The sequence below is a fragment of the Ammospiza caudacuta genome, chromosome 4 (assembly GCF_027887145.1).
Source record: "Ammospiza caudacuta isolate bAmmCau1 chromosome 4, bAmmCau1.pri, whole genome shotgun sequence".
Taxonomy (NCBI): domain Eukaryota; kingdom Metazoa; phylum Chordata; class Aves; order Passeriformes; family Passerellidae; genus Ammospiza; species Ammospiza caudacuta.
The window spans coordinates 28122254-28140041 of NC_080596.1; the positions used below are offsets into that span (position 1 = coordinate 28122254).

General features: G+C 42.2%; 1 protein-coding gene across 1 annotated transcript in view; it reads right to left on the minus strand.

Annotated features, from left to right (window-relative positions):
* SEC24D (SEC24 homolog D, COPII coat complex component) overlaps window positions 1–15510 on the minus strand; it is a 43744-nt gene extending 28234 nt beyond the window's left edge. The window contains exons 1-8 of the mRNA XM_058803007.1: window positions 15443–15510; window positions 12088–12270; window positions 11061–11187; window positions 9540–9688; window positions 7923–8195; window positions 7051–7172; window positions 4254–4365; window positions 2821–2948 (exon numbers count right to left, since the gene is read on the minus strand). Coding sequence (XP_058658990.1) covers window positions 2821–2948; window positions 4254–4365; window positions 7051–7172; window positions 7923–8195; window positions 9540–9688; window positions 11061–11187; window positions 12088–12226 — 1050 coding nt within the window. The 5' untranslated portion in view covers window positions 12227–12270; window positions 15443–15510. The remainder of the gene's footprint in view (window positions 1–2820; window positions 2949–4253; window positions 4366–7050; window positions 7173–7922; window positions 8196–9539; window positions 9689–11060; window positions 11188–12087; window positions 12271–15442) is intronic.
* Between the last annotated feature and the right edge of the window lie 2278 nt (window positions 15511–17788).

Consider the following 17788-nt stretch of genomic DNA (forward strand, 5'->3'; position numbering starts at 1 on the left):
GGCAATTTTTTGCTCCTGACAGTTTTTTATCAGATCTTAGCTAAAATAAGTTCACTTTGCATGTTAATATTCACTTTTTTCCACTTCACTTTTGGAGGCAGGACACCAGTCTCTCTGTGTAGACATTCCACTTGGCCAAAAAGAACCCACAGTGAATAATGAACTTAAATCTGCCTTTCAGACTTGTTGAAATCCCAAATTACCTTCTCCCCTTTGGAAAAGCTTCCAACTGAAAGTGTGAGAATACTGTCAAGTCCCCAGATTGAAACCTTTTAGTTGAAAGTTCCCAGGATCTTTTATCTCCATCTCCTCTTGTATCCTTAGTGAAAGGAAGCAAATCCCCAGAACTCAATTTCCAGCTGAGTTACTGTCTCCATGAAGGCAATTGACAGTTTATTTTCTAAAAAAAATCCATTACATTTACAAGTTATCCACCCAAACAGTGACAGTGTTCAATTAAGAAAGAGTTAAGATTTGTTCAACTGGGCTCTCCCTTTCATACACTTTCCTAATTCTGCTACTGTCAGAAGACTTAGCTATTTCTTTTTTCTTAACTAAATTTTGCTGCAGTTATTGTGTAAAACAAATTGCATATCAAGAAATAAAGAAATTAAGACATAATTTCACCTTGTAACCCAATAGCACGTGATGAGCATCACCTGTAGATAGTACCTTTTAACAGTATCTCTAAACTAGGGTGGATATTCTGAAACAAAGAACTTCCTGTGCCTTGCAGTCACCAGTTTCAGGCAGAACACACCGTACTAGGAAGTTCAGAAACACAAGCCCCTGAATGTATTTTACCTCTATAAAAAGCCCAGTTCTTTCAAATTAAGTGGCTTTTCAAAATTAAAGTAGTTATAAATCCCATATGGAAGACCATTTTTATTAGGATATCTTAAGAGTAAGAACTTATTTTGGCAGCAGCAGTGAAGACAAAGGGCACATGCAAAGCCATGGAAAAACTGCCTCAGCTAAGACTGCCCAGCTCTTCCCACTCCAACACTATCTCCTTAGTTCTTACAACTTTACCAAGCTAGAATTGTTCTGACTAGAATTTTCCACACTGGGCTTTTGCCAATTTTGAGAGCCATTTTTCAGGCTCCTCCAAAGGAGAGGCTAGGGAAAAACACACTGCTCCTTCCAGATGAATGACCCCACTGACCTTTGCAGCAGCTCGAGGGCACTCACACTTCACAACGGGTGGCTCACTGAGCACATCTTCTCGGCAACCCCAGGAAAACCCCCCTGAACCTGTCCAAGGACAGATGTTTGGGCATACTGCAAATTGATGTATGCAGAAGAGATTTAGATTGTAGCAACTCATTGATCACCCTGTCCAAACACAATGCAGGAGATAGGGAAGCCATGTGTGGGAAATGTAAAGGACTAGAGGCAGACTCTGAGTGCACGATGCACAAATGAAGAACCAAGGTGAAAATGGATTTTGTAAATGCCACTTGGGCACAGAATCTGGGATCAAGGGTGGAAGAGAGCAAAGGTCGCCTGATAAAGTGAAGGGGTGGAGAAGCAGCAGCAGGAGCTTCATCTAGGAGAAAATGCAAAGGGGGGGGGGGGCAACAGGCCAAGTGTGCACATTTCCCTCAAGAACTGGAATAAAACCCGAAGTTGCTGTCTAGCAGACAAATGTTGAGACTTTGTATCTGCAGAGCCATCAGTAATACATCCTATTTCCCTGTGGACCACAGAGAAGATAACTGCAATCTACCCTGCTGAAATAATACTCTCAACTCAAACTGCAAAGGTCTGCTGGACTGGAAGTTATCCATCCTGATAAAGAGCAACATCTGCTTTTTTCCAACATATATTAAAAAAAAAAACCTACCAAGAATTTATAAGCAATAAAACAAAGTTAAAGAAAAATCAGACTGCAAAACCAAGCACTGAATGTCTTAGCAATTTTAATTAGGCTTTCCTGTGCAGGCAGTTTATGAGGAGTTTTTGAAGACACAATCACATACTACAACTTTGATGTAATCCCTGCTTTTTCCCTCATGACACAGCACTCTGGAGTAAATCAATGTAAGACACGAAAAGGAAATGCATTCTGCAGACCTTGCACAATTTAGAACCTGAAGAATTTAGAAGCAATGGAGAACACAGCAGATGAAAACCAAGCAAGATAATCCCACAGACGAGGTAGCTAAATGCTGCAGTAGAAAAATGGATTTATCCCTGCCACTGATAGAATCCTCTGGGGTGCCAGGAAACCTGGGTAATTGTTTGAAGACCAGAGAATACTGCAGAACAGATCTGCAGAAGAACTAGGGATATGTTTTGAATACAGAGGGTCATTAGAGATGGTTATGTGAGAAAAGGTTAGCGCCTTCAAATGAGTGCTAAAAATGGCTGGTTACATTTGTCTTCTTTCTATGACTCAGCTCATCCAAGCAGAAACCCCAATTATCTTCTTGGTCTATTGTGAAATTATTTTCTAAAGATCTCAACAGAAAAATGTGTTTCATCAAATCCAACTCTCCACATCTTAAAATTAACTTCATGCAGTTTGTGGTCATCCTCTTTTAATACCTTTGCCTAAAACTACAGAGTTTCCAGCAGAGTAAGCAACTAACAAAGCTGGCATGAACAAGAGGCAGTTGGGGAAACACCAGGAATCCAGGGGAGTCATCACTACTGTACCTTTTCCAAATGAAAACTTTTGTCCTTTGAAGTCAGACCATGACCCCAGCACACCTCAGTCTCCTGCCACCTCTTTAGGAACTGGTGGTACCAATTCCCAGTGTGGCTAGAACACCCTCCCTGCCACCACAGAGGCCCGCGGAGTGCAGTGCCCCGTACCTCGTTCGGGGGCACAGCAGCGAAGGGCTGGATGACGGCCGCCAGGGGGATGCGGGCCTGCCGGGCCATGTCTGCCGTCAGCGGGAAGCAGTAGGTGCTGCAGCGCAGGTACCGGGGGCTGGCGTGGCCTGCAAGCACCACAGAGAGCTGAGAGGCTGCCAGGAGGAACCTGCCCAGCCCAGCACCCAGCAGGACAACCAGAACACAGAGCAACAAGTGCACGTGCTACATTCAACACATTCCTTCTTTTCCTCCCATGCAGGCTTTACCCATCTTTGCTCCTTATATCCCAGCCCATTGCCCCTCCCTGTGGTTCAATCTTTTCTTCCTGAGTTTAAAGCAGAGATTTAAACATGACAAGAATAAGCCAACAATTACTTGCAAGAACAATCTCAGTAGAGATTACTTGGAAACATCCCATATCTACGATCTTAGAAGAAAACGTGGATGCTATCCCAGTGGACGTGTCAACAGTGTACACAAAGGGATGAAGCAGACTGATCTCTACTGTTAAGACTTCTCTCATGTGCTACCTCTGATTCAGAAAACACTGTGTCTGTCTTAACATCACCATGCTCACCTACACTGCAAAATACAGGGTGCAAAGTCACCACCACAGTTCCAAGAGGACACTCAGCACAGGCCCCTCAAGGAGAAACTGCTGTGAGATGCAGGCAAGAGCATAGAAACGAGTTCAGGAATCAGCTTCCTGATGCTCCCTTTGTAACCAACAAACTGCAGCTCTGCTCAGTTTGTTGAAAGGAATTTCTTGGATCATCAGAATAGATTTATCCCATTCTCAGATAATGCCAAAAAATCTCAGTGCATTTGTACATTTTATTCAATTTATCTCAGCATTGATAAATTACTGCTGGGCTGAGTAAGACCACCAGTTTAACCTATATTAAAATATTGAGCCTGCTGTCAAGAGCAGCACGTGGAAGATTGCAACCCCAGGCTCCAGGCAGAAACAAAGGCAGATAAATTTTTCCTTTGGCCGGTGTACATCAACTAGACAGCTTGCACACTGCCTCTATCACTTGAATAGAAATTAACATCCTAAAAGGTAACAGTGCTAGTCTAGTCTTACTGCTTTTTCTAATGTCCACCTTTCAAATTTTCAGAAAGGATTTTTAACTTGAAATGTAATACCTTCAAAAATTTTAAGTTAAAAAGCAAAGTTGTCTCAATTACTCATATTCTTTGAAAGGCCAGGAAGGGTAGAGGAGGTGTTAAGTCAAGGTGTAAGAACTCAGCTCCCACTTCCCTCCTCCCCCCTTTTTTCCTGTTCAAATGAAGTTTGCAATTTCATGTACAATTTAGAGCAAATACCATCATTTTCAGATGAGAAATTTGAGAATTTAACCTTTTTTAAATTTAATTATATTAGATTTCCCCTAGAAGACTGCCAAAGCAGTAACGAAGACAGTTACCTTGGTCCTGGATCACGCAGTTGGTGGTGACGAGGGGAGGAACCTGTCCTCTCGTGTTTGTGGCATAGACCTGCCCTCCCCTGGCAGCCTTGTCATTCTCAATCACTTGGATCTGATGAGTGAAAAGCAAGAACAGCATGAGGAAGGTAAGTCATCCAGCTACACTCCTGAACAGGCTAAGATCTACACAAAGAAAGACTCTGGTTGAAGCCTCATTTATAACAATTTACAATATAATGTCAGGAAATATTTATGCAGCTGACTTGGCTGCCCAAATTCCTTTCCCATAGGCTGCTCCCTGTTACTTCTGCACATCCCTCACTCAGGTTTAATGCTGACACTTTTCAGGATACAATCAAAGTTATGTAAAACTGTATTTTGTTCCACACCAGAAATCCAATCACTGATACCATCACTCCTCCTCTCTCCTCAGCAACCTGGTTTAGAGTGCAGCCAAACAGCTGTGGGAGGCAAGAGGAATGAGACGGGGAATTTCTCAAACTGGCTTTGCCACTGCTGCTGGTACCTCATGGAATTGTGTCTTTACAGTGCACATGAACTTCTAATAATAGCTAGGGAACTTCTGTTGGAAAGCAAACAGAGAAGAAAAATTAAATTAGTTGCATGGAGTCTACTGATCAATGTCCAAGAGGTATTTCCTAACACACTGAAAATAGTCTGGGGCCTATAATTTTTTTTTATCAATAAAGTTTTCTGTGCTGCAATTTAAATATACAAGACATTCCTCAGAGAGCTTGTTAGATCTTCTGCTTGATTACTTTTCCCTGCCTCCCTGGCTTGTATACTTATAGCTAACTCTTGCATTAGAAGGAAAAAGGTTTTGCTCTAAAAAGGTCCACTGGCTGAAGAAAGCAAACCACTCTGAGACTTAGCTCTGCAAAGGATCAATGTGCCATGCTATTCTGCAGCTAACTGACCTAAATATATCATTGTTCTTGGAAATAATTGTTGACAAAGTCCAGATGCAAGTTTTCATAGAAGTTGTCAGGGTACATATCAGCCTCTAACATATGTAAGAGAAATATAAATCAACAATGGCTACAGATAAGAAGTAAATTTATCTGGCAACACTACTATAATTACATAATGTAAATATAACAACAGAAATACACATGGTCATACTTATTCCTCGTTCTGAATTAGCTTTTTGTCCTTTACAGACGTTGACCCAGATCATGTTTCTTTCAAACATTCCTTCAGATCCTCTCTGTAAGGCTTAAACAAACCTTTTAACCTATTTTAACATGGCTGTTGCAGTCAAGGCTGTTTATACTGTGTGCATAATTGAAACAAGACATCAGCCCATGTTTTCATGCCAGACCTCCTTCCCTCCCTGCCCTTTTTTTTTTAATTACACAAGATCATTTTATCCCTCTACTGTAAAAAGCATTGCACTGAAACACTAGGAATGATTGACTTAAGGGCATTTGTTATTTATACAGACACTTGATTCAGGGTTTTTTTAACACAGTGTTTTTCAGTTAAAAATTGCCTTTAACGAGGCAATTGCAGTTGTTACATTAACCCCTAAGGGATTATCAACAAGTACTTTTCCAAAATTACTGGAGGTTTGCATCAAATTCATCACTGGGTTAAAAAAAAAAAAAATATTTTCTAGAAGGACAAAAGAATACCCAAATTTAAAGAAGCAAGATAGTTTCATACTAAACAGTGTGAGGCTTTTGCAAAAATGTTTCTCCTGTACAGCAAATTTGCCTCAGTGAGAAGTGTAAAATTCCTTCACCCAGACTAGCCTGCTGTGCAGTGGTGAAAACATTTTTTTAAAGTAGCAAGTTCTAGGTTGAAGCTGCTTCAAGAACTCTGACTCTCTGAGGACTCTCTGACCCGTCCAGGTGATTGCTAGAACCACCCCAAGTGTGGGCACCAGAACATTTTCTCCATGAGTTTAGCACACTATTGCTTTCTATTTCCATCAGCTGTTTCCAATAAAGAAGTAAATGCTGCCTGTGCCTGAGCAGCCCTTTCACCAATTAGACTGTTTCAGAAAGATGGATGCAACCATAACCTCCTTTTCTCTAGCACCATCCTGAGAAGAGACACTGTCCCACCAGTGCTCAGTGTTCAACAGCTGAGCCTCTCCAGCCTGCATGCAGCTTAAGCACCAGGTATATTCCCGGCTACTGAAATCTTCACGAGGCTGCAGCAACTGAAATGATGGCTCAGGCAAATAATTCCAGTTGCCTGAGAAACTCTTGAAATCAAAAGGCAAAGTGGCTTCTGAGCACATGACTTCTCAGCCTTGCCAGGACTGCACTTCCAGAGTTCATGTACCTGTATGGTGTACAAATCCTACTTCTGGTATCTGGTACTAAGTTCAAGCCTTCAAACTTTTCAGATGAAAAGGAAAGGTGATAAGCTGCAGTGAACACAAGCAGTTCTTCAGTACTGGTCACTGTCTCATTAAGAATCCTGTTGGGAATTCCTAGTGAAGTATTTCCTACAAACTATTTGGGACATACTCATGTACTAGTATCCCATGTTAGATAAAGTTATAAAGCCTCTTCAGTACTCCAACTAATTTCATACACTAATTGATCCAAAACTGACAGCACAGTGTACAAAACTGCATTAATTAGAAACTGCAAGAATTAGAAGGTATGTTGAGAACCAAGCCATGTAAGTCACATGTAAGTGCCGAAGTATGTTACACAAAACCTGACCAGCTAAAACAAACACAATGTGAGCATTTATCATTGCTTTATTTTAAATGCAGCAGCAAGTTACATTTATAAAAAATTAGAGCCACATTACTTACTGGGCTTGGAATGGAGTCAGGATCAAGCTTCTTCTGTGGTGGGCCTGAGAGCTGTGCTGGACCACCAGGAAAAGCACCAGGATAGGACAGCTGAGATGCTGCCATCTGAGGACCATAGTTTGCTGCAGAGTTACAAATGATAATTCATTTGAAGTATTCAAGTTCCATTATCAATGGTTAGCATCAACTTCTGCCATGCAATTAATTCTTACTCAGCTAAGTGCAACTCCTCTTTCCCCTCTGTTCTCAGCAACTAAAAGAACTGGATTTCTGTGGCTCAGTTTGGCTTTGTGTTTTTAAAAAGTAAGACCAACACCAGATGTGACAACTTGGGCTCCAAAGTTTTCAGGTTTATGTCAAGTAGGACAGTTAGTAGAGATTAGCACAGCTACTCACACCAGGCCATTACCTCAGACAATCTCTCCACTAACATCAGTCAATGCAAACTGATATCATTAGTTGGCTTTTTGTATTCAGTTACAATCCATTATTGCTATAGCAAAGCATTTTTGAAAGCTACTTATGACACTACTACAAGACAGAAAGCAACCTATACCTTAACAAAGTGTAAGAAAAACACCTTCCTGTAGTGTGGTGTGCCTTCACCAATTACTAACCACTAATTCTGATTCTGATCCTAATTAATCTCCTTTTTCTTGTACAGTCTCAACAGAGTGGTAAACTTGTGAGCAAAAGCAGAGCCTGTCTCAAGTGTACTGACTGACAATGCACATCCTTCCCTTCTACAGAAAGGGAGCTCATATTTCATTTTCCCCAGTCAGCTGAAGATTCAGTCATGAATGGACACAGTTCCACCAGTGATTGCTCCTGCACACTTTGTTTTCAACCACATAACAAACATCCTTCCCTACCTTGCTGAGGATGATGTCCAGGCCCTGGAGGCTGTCCCGGAAGGTGCTGCAGGTTGGGATTTGGAGGGACAGGCCCAGGGACTGCACCCTGCCTGGCCACAGGAGGCAATACTGGCTGGGCACAAAGGCCATTGGCACTGTTTGCTGGTGGAGGAGGCAGCTGTGCTGCAGGAGGCAAACCCATCTGCTGCTGGCCTGGGGGCAGCAGCCGTGGGCCCTGGAAAGCCGCCGGGTGCCCGGGAGACACGGCAGAGCCTGGAGCAGCGCCAGGACCTGAGAGAGAGGTGACATCAGGTGAGTCAGGAATGAAAACCTCCCAAACCTGTGGCAAAGGTGCTCTGGTTCTGCTCAGCACATTTCTATGGCATACAGGCAACACTGGATCCCATGCTGACAGCGCTGCCTGGGACTCTGTGTGTCTGACCACAGGACAAATCGTGCTTTAGGCCTTGGCTGATTCAGTCATTTTATTTCTTTTGGGTCTACTTGCAATAAAACCCTGCAGCTGGGGTACATGGGGAAAGAGTGAGAGAAGCCAGAGTTGGACAGTTCTTCACTACAACACACATAGGTCACTCAACTTTCAAAATACTACTTCATTTCAGAATGTGAAACAACACTCTTTTTGCTCAATAATCCATTCCTCTTATGTGGCATGTTTTTGTTAGTCTGCTACTGGTATTTCACCATTACAGGTTTGATGGAAAATAAACCCACTTGATACTAAAAGATGAAACATGTGGGAATTATTTTGTAGACACTGGCAAGGAACTGTTTGTTGTTTATAAGATTCAGATTTCAATTTGAATTAAGAGGACTCTGAAAAGAGAAATTTTTTGAGACTTACAATCTGTAAACACTTATTACTTTACAAAACCTACATTTTAAAATCAGATTTTCCCCCAAAGACAACACAACTTTAAAGAGACCTAGAAGAATAACCAATATTAAGTTTGAAGCAAAAGAACAATGTGTTCATATACAAACACTGAAATACATCTTCTGTCACATATGTTAACTGAAAAAAAATCTTTACATGTAAAATTCAAGCCTCCCAGTACATAACATGAGAACACTGTATTTTATACAATTGTTTTAAAATTGTTTATATAATATATTTTGCATAATTTAAATACATATCAGCATTCATTGCTGGAAGTCATTTACATGGAAGCATCACATGATCACATCTTTATGGCCTAGGTTTGAGATGGTATAACATCAAAATAAATGTAGATAAATTTAGATTAAAACTCAAAAAGTTTAGACAAGAAAAGAAAATATTTTTGTAACTAGAGAACCCATAAAAAGTTGAGAAAAATTAAATCCTGTCTGCATATTATTGTTCATGCCTTGGCTGCTACTGACACATTCACTGAGTATTTTGAGAAACAACTTTTGGGCTATCAGAATTTAATGGAAGGTTTGTCAAACATCAATTGAGACTTAACCCAATACTACTCATTTAAGGAACTGGATGAGATAAAATGCTAAGAACTTAAGCCAATGATGGTGGTCAAAGGTCTCATTTTCTGTTTATACAGAAGTTCAGTGAGTTTTAATGATCATAGTGTTAATGCTGTAACTGAGAAGAAGTCAATTAGATAAACCAATTACCGTAGCTATTTATCTGCATGCTGCTGAGCTGGTCAGCAAGTTGTGCTGGAGGGGAAGCAGGTGCAGTACTTGGGAAGGCTGCTGGGGACTGATGATTGTAGGGAGGATAGGAAGGTCCTGTGTTACTTGGAGGTGAAGGGCCTTGAAACCTAAAGGAAAAAATCAGTGCAGTTTTGCAAAAAAATTACATCAAACAATCACAACTCTCAAAAGATCTCATACCTCCTCAAGATGGTGCTGAAACAATTAATTAGGACAAAACCCTAATGGAGTATGCCCACATTCTGCTCAGACACTGTACACTTGTATTGAAATACACAAAGGACACAGAGATTGCACACTTGTTTAATAAAACCAGGCAGTCCATGTTTGTCTGCACTTGTTAGAAATGAAGCAGAGTGGTATTGCATGGCAAAGTGAGAGCAGTAATAACTATAAGCCTGAAGATTAAGAAACACAAGCTTCTGAACATATCACAGCACTTCATTGCCTTTCCAAGCTTATAAAGAAAGACTCCCTACCAGGGATGGATGAAGAAGATTAGGAGAAAAATCTGTGAAGAGAAGAAAAGGAAGTGAGGAATGTTTGAGGATTTCTCTGTAGTAGAGGAAAAAAGATGATGTGGGTAGAGAAAAACTTCATGACTATCAGATATGGAAAACATGAATGCAGGAAAAATAACCAAAGAAAGCAGTAACACACACATGGCTTACAAAGGCATTTTCTACCAGACTATTTCACTCTGGTAAAATAAGATCCCAGGCTATGTCCCAGAGACCATCAACATGGATTTTCCATGTAAAACAGAGGATGAGCCCAGCTATTTAAAGAGAAGTAGAGCTTGCTGTACTCGAAAATTTATCTAGATACTTCCTGGCCTAGAACAGCAGCTCTGAGCAATTCTGAAAAAAAAACCAAGACCAGGTGAAGAACAGAAGACGTGCAGCTGTCAGGGCAATGATGGGAAGCTACAGTAGAGAATCAGTATTTTGCTAGATCCATGTCAACCTGACTCTATTTACCCTGTTTTGTCATCTTCAGGACAACCACCACTTCTCCCTATGCATGAGTACATCATCTTGAACAACTGATCACCAGTCTTTTTGGGTCCTCCTTCCCACAGAGAAAATGAAATAACTACACAAAAACTAAGAACCACAGAAGGAGATTAGGATTTCAACCAACTACAAGAAGAATGTTGTTAAATGGTGTAAAGTTCACTAAAACTGAAGGAGCTATGGGTACACAAACTAATTTTGCCACTCCTGGGAAATGTGGAAAATAACTAATATTTGACAGAATTAAATAAAAGAGCTGCATATTGACACAAATATTGACTTATATTTACCTGCAACACAAATATTGTGTAATAAAGCTTGGCTACCCCCTCATACAATCTTTTTGCAAAGATTTCTTTCTACAGCTTTCACCTGTCCCTGTTTTCTCCCCTGCCCATTCCTGCCTCCTTCACAGAGAGGTAACAGAGGTCAAACAGCTCAAGTGTTGATCCTTCCCAGTCACCTGTGTGGCTGCTGTCCTGGTGTACCAGAGCCATTCTGGAAACTGGTCTGGCTGAATTGCTGTGCACCAGGTGGGGGAGGCCCAACAGGAGCTGGAGATCCAAAAGGCACAGTTGATTTGGACACACCTGCAAAAGATTAAGCACTTTTATGTAAAACCCTGTAAAAAAGAACAAGATGGGCAAGAAATGCAAGTGTGCAGCTCTGCTCTGGCATTAAGAATAACAGGTTTGGGTCACCCTGCTTAAGTAAAGGGGTTGGACCAGAGTTCCCTTCCAATCTCAGTGATTCTGTTGGAAAGCACAGATTTCTGCTCAGTTATTAAAGCAGATACAAAAAACTTAGAGAGAGTAAAAAGCAAACAAACAGCAGTTCATAACTTTCCAGCAAAGAACCCAAGAGGAACAGTAAGAAAAAAAAAACAATGAACAAACAGACACAGCAATTGCCAGTTTGGGGCAGTGCTAATTCCTTGTCATCCAGTTATACTTCAAGGCAGAAACAAGAGGTCCCTTTGATTTCAGAGGCCAAGGTAAGAATAGAAACTTAAGACAACTTGTTAGAGTAAAAACAAAAAGAGCTTCCATATGTAGAATCTCTCTCTGGGCTGAAAACTGTTCCTAATTCAGACCTAGTATAGTGACTGTGGAGAAACTGTGATTTATGTAAACAGCAGTGTTGAATGAGCAACCTTTCAAGAAACTGTATTTCTTGAACTGCTTTCCCTTAGAGTACTTGGGGTAAGTACTGGTTTTCATACCAGATGATTTTTTTAATGTTAGAGTAATTTAATACCCCAAGTATTCTAGTAAGTCAATTACCAGAAGCATCTCTATCAGAATTCTCACTATATTCAGCAATTGATTAGAGGAACGCAAGTCCTGCTGTCTTTTTAGAGAAACTGGGTAAAACTTTTTTTCTGTTTCCACTTGCAGTATCAGTGTAAAATTTACACATGATAGAAAGAGATGCAAAACACCAGGATACCAAGGTAGAGTCTGAAAAAAAAATTAAAGCCAAAATAATACCTGGTGGAGGTGCTGAATATGAAGAGTTAGGGTCCCCATAATGTCCATAATGAATTGAAGAACTGGGTGGTCCAAAACCTCCTATTCCTGGCTGGGATTGGGAATATGGAGGAGCTGCAACATAACCTTGTTGACTCATGATGGCAATTTTCTCATTCCAAGTATTGTGTCCTCTACAGCAACCTGCAAAAAGGAAAATGACATTCACTCATATTCATCACTCTCTGTATTTTAAATGGCTGTGAATTGCATTGTCCCCCCAAAAAAGATACAAGACACATTTGAAGGCAAAAAATGACCTGAAGTCAGGGGCAAATATTGTTTTTACTTGATAATTTAGTTTCCACAGCACTACCACATGCTGCATTTAAATGGGATTCACCTATCTCAAGCTCACAGAGAGAACTGTAAGCAATGGATGTGCAGATGGAAAAAACTCTCGAAGGAAATTCCCAAACTATTCTTTTTACTGGAAGAGCCTTGACTTCAACATTTGCACATGGAAAATACACTGTGACTCCTGCTCCTCAAATACCAGCCATGCCAAAGAAGCCAAACTCACTGAGAAATCAGGAAAGGCAGAGTGACCAGAGCAAAAAACTCCACCTAGCAAATGCTTCTCCTGTGCTAGCACACCTTATTTTAGCACACCTTTAGGAGGTGTGGAATACAACACCAGTTTTCCACCAAACCTTTTACAAACCTTCTGCATCAACCCACTCCAAGCAAGTGATGGAAGACTCCTTGCTTTTGATGCTGGTGAAACAGAGAATAAAGTACAGGATACAGAGAGTTCCTAATTCTGGTTGTCTTCTGCATTAGTGGCCCAGGCCTGAGCAGCCTTTTTACTGAGGAACTCCCCAGTGTGCCAAAACTGAGCACAAGGCATTCCATGAGGGACAGCTGAGGCAGTATGGCCTCAACAGCACTGCATGCTGCCCTTGCTGTTAGCAGGCATCTTCTCCACAAGTTTCACATCTTGATCCTGTTGTTGTTAAATAAATGAAACAAGCAACCCCTAAAGTCTGATAGACAGCAATTCAGAGAGTTTTTTAATGGTGAGAGTATTCACAAGATATGTAATTTCTTTCATGGAGTCAGATTTTGTTTAACAGGACAGGGTAACATTTTAGAAAACTTTCAGGAAAGAGTGTCCTGGTAATTGCCTTCATTTTTAGAAGCAAAAAATCTGAAGAATCCTGCATTGACAAACCATATGATTGTATTTCACCAGATTAGTTTTCAGATACAGTGCCCTTGCCTCCAAGGATCTGAAAAGTTATTAAAGTTGTACACTCTGCAGCCTTGACAACAAGATTCCTCTTTTCCATGAGAGCTTCCATTATGATAGCAGACTTAATTTAACAATAACAGAATTCCACTTTCTTGAGGCCCACATTAAACTGTTATGAGAAATGCTGAGGATACAACCTGAACAAGCATTTACTACTCCTGTAGTGTCCCAAGCACAAAAGCCAGTCATCCCAAAGAAATACACAACATAAATTAGCATTTCAGGTGTTGAGTGTTCCTTTGAAACAGCTTTCCCAGCCACCTGTACTTGACATTCTTAAACTCGAGCCATGGAGTCATCTTTAAACATGGAAATTGGATGAAAATTAAACATGAATTGGGTTTGAACTGGGTTTCAGAAGCACACACAAAGGCACCTTGAAATTACAGCTCCAAGAACACACAGATGAATTTATGCTGCACTGGCACATGTCAGTAGAGAAAAGTTACCCCTACCAGAAAGCCCATTTCTAGGCTTCCCAAATTAAACAGATTATTTCTGAAGAAAAAACCTCAACAGTTTTACTGATCATCCACATCAGACAAGAAATCCCTCTGAGCTGGTTACAGGGCCTGGCCCTCTCCACACTCCCCACTGCAGCACAAGACTTCTCAGTTGCAGTGGTTAACTGCTCCCAGGAGTTAATCCTATAGAGTTTTCTCCTATTTATGGGCTAACAAGGTAAACACAGGGAGAAGAAAGAAAAATGTTTAATCAGAGGCTTGCTGAAGCCAGCTGCAACTTCTTCCCTCCCCCACCTCCATCAGAAAAGACATGGCAATGAGAGTTTTAGTTGCTCCAAAAAACACTAAATTAGCATTAAATTACCTACACACCAGCACAGACATATACATACTTTATATCTATGTAAAGGAAGAGACTTTCACTTAGAGGCAGCTGCACCTTAAGATGCAAGAACATTCAGAGGAAATTACTTCCTCCACAGCTTACTCACACACACACAAGAAAAAAAAAAATCTTGCCACGTCAAACTTCCCACAGACAGTATAAACACAGAGAGGTTGTGCTGAAGTGAGACAGAAGCTCTAAGCACAGATGAAATAATACAAGTTCTTCAACACAGTTCCAGACTCTATTTAGCACCAAGGATACTTATTCTCCTCTCAGGATAGGTATATATACCAACTATCACAAATGAGTGTTTTAAGGTTGCCTGAAGGACTGTGAGGATTTCAGAAATTAACCGTGGGGGTGTGAATACACCGCCACACCATGAAGAGCTCATACAGAAGGTCATGAAAACTTTTCCCTCCCTGTTTCAACACTAGTTTACCTTATAACCCATAACCTGGGGAACAACACCAGCATTGAGGAACAGCTGCAGAATTTAACTGGCCTCTATTACCGAATAGACTGTCACCTTTTTCAGAGGATCGCTGCACCTATGCAACGCTCTGCTCTCTCTGGGAAGATGTAAAAGTTAACTACGCGCAAGCAGAAGTAGGACAACAGAAACAAAACTCGAGTCCTTAGCTCCCTGAAGGAGAAGTATCAACTTTGTATTTGTTCGGAGACACTGCGCTCCCCAGCACGTCCTGGGGCAGCGGTGCGGTGCCCGTCCCAGGCAGGGTCGGTGCGGTGCCCTCCCGGGGCGCGCCTCCATCTGCAGGGGCTCACACAGGCAGGGCGAGCATCGCTGCACGCACACACCGCATGCAGCACAGCCACACACCTACTTCTGGGCTCTTCTCCGGTACCACATCGCCAACCAAGCTAGGAAAGCAAAATCTAATTTTTTCCGTTCCCTGCCAAGCCTGCCGAGCTTTACTACATCTTTGCACTCGTGTAACTTTTCTATCCCCATCGCCTAGGAGCTTTCAGCCGCCGTAAGCTCGAAACAGGTCCGGCCCCGCGCTCGGAGCCACCGCCCGCCCCGCGGCAGTCGGTACCTGTGCCGGGCCGGGCTCCGCCGCTGGCGGCCGGGCGCAGCCCCCGGGCCCGGCGCTGCTGAGGGCGGCCGCAGCCCCGTGCCCGCCCCGCCGCCGCCCGCGCTGTCCCCGCGCTGTGCCCTCAGCCGCCGGGGCCGGTTGGGACCGTTACCTGCGGCCGCGCGCCCGCCGCCTCACGCGCCCGAGTGCCACGTCTGAGGCCGCCCGGCGCGGGCCGCGCCTGCGCAGTGCGGGCAGCGAGGCCGCGCCCGCGGCCGGGCCGTGCCCTCCCGGCGGGGACGAAAGGCGTCCCGGGGCGGTCGGCCTGGCACGGAGCTTCCTTCGGCCCGGGGTATCCATCCCGCTCCAAACACGGAGCCCAGTTACTAAAGGGATACTTGTTTTTCTTCGTTATGTGCTTAAAAAACGGAATCGGGTTGGAAAAGACCTCTGAGGTCGTCGAGTCCGACCTATGACCGAACGGCACCACGTCAACTAAACCATGTCCCTCGGTGCCACGTCCGGGCTTTCCTGAAACGCCTCCAGGGACGGGGACTGCACCGCCTCCCCGGGCAGCCCATTCCAATGGCTGATTATCCAACCTGGCAGAAATTCTTCCTCATGGCAAACTTAAAGCCCCCTAGAGCAGCTTAAGACTGTATCCTTTCATCCTGTGGCCAGCTGCCTGGTCGAAGATGTATATATGTATATTTACAACTACATTTTACACATATATATCTTGCATATCTGCATGTAAAATTATGCCACCTGAATATCTCCAGTGAAATATGATGCAGGTACTTTACCTGTTTGCATACTCTGGTTTTAATTACTGTCCAAGTGCATTTAAAAATGCTGCCTTGGTTACAGAATAGGTAATGTTTTTCTAATTAACAAAGTAGAAACATGGGAGTAACATGAGAGAGATTGGAAGTAACATGAGGAAGATGTATTTGTAAAGCCACTTTTCTTCCTGATCACAAATAAACATAATTGTGTTAAGGTAAAATAAAAGCAGACTGGCAGATGAAAAAAAAAACAATCACTCAAAGAATCACAGAATATCCTGAATTAGAAGCGACCCACAAGGATCATCAAAATCCAGCTCCTGGCCCTGCACAGGACAGCCCCAAGAATCACACCACAACAGCTGATATCTCACGTGTATCTGGAATTCAGGCTCCAGAGGCTTTCCTATCCTCGTCCTACAACCTTACTAAGTCTTCTGAAAGTACTAAACAGTTTACCTAGAGCTATACCTCAGTAATGGCTGTGAGCTCAAAACAAACTGTCCAAAGCATTTCATTTCTGAAAAAAATCCCGGAACTTTGAAGCAGATATCATAATGAAGATACACAATGGCATCCTTTACATGAAAGACTAACTAGAAACCTCAACAAGCAACACAAAGCAGGCAAGAACAGGGCTTGATCTGTCTCATTCTTGCTAACCAGAGCTGGATTCACCACTAAATAATATAAGCTGGTTTTCGATGTGTTATCAGAACCAATACATTTGATATGTCAAGGGAAGTCTAAAAGCTTCCAAATCTCTCTCAACTGTCTAATCAGAATGGAAAATGTCATCCCAGAGGTGACAAGCATCGGTTAAACTGGATGTGGTTTTGTGGTTTTGATACTGCAGGGTATCAGTGACTCTTTCATAAGCAGGATGCAAACCAATGCCTTTCATCATTGCTGTGCTGTAGTTCCAGCCCTCACCCTTATCTCTTTTCCTGGTTGTAACAGACACATTAAAGTTATGCTTTATGCTTTAAAAACTCTTCTGAAATACCATGCCACTGAGGAAAATACAGGTTTAAGTTTGGACATTCCCTATTTTGCCAGGGAGACAGGCAGCCACTGTCCCAGCAGTCCTGCTGTGTCTCTCTCTGAGCTATTAACAGTGAGCAGCTGTGGATAACTCAGCACTGAGGAACCCTGCACTTTCTTGGCCACTGAATCCTCACTATCAGATTTCTCCTCCCAGAAATCAGCTCCAGTGAAACTGAAACATGAGATCAGCAAAAGATACCATGGAGAAGCCATGGCATTGGAAGTTCCTCCCTTAATTCAGGCCCACTCTGGAAATGGATCCAGAAGCCTCTTTTTTGCAAGGATGCTCCTGTTCTCCTTCAGTCTGGCACACTGAGACAAAAGGCATGCAGCATGTCACAGTCTGCATGTTTGGAACTACAAGTAGGATTTATCCTCTGTTTTCACCTATAACATTTAAAGTATTTTAAGGTTTTCAATTTCAGAAACGTGGAAACATCATTAAAGACTAAAGTGTGTTTTAGGTCTGGAATATAATTTCACATGAGAATGTGAATGAAATGAGAATGCAGGATTGCTAAACTATTGTAAGTAATTGTATTAAATAATTTTAATTGAACTCTGCCATAAAATCTGAGAGTCAGACTGGTTTGGTCTCAATCATTGTCAGCAATGATGAACTTGTAGGTTAAATTAGCTTTCTTAACAGAATCAATTAGGTTGGAAAATTTATCCGTAGTGGT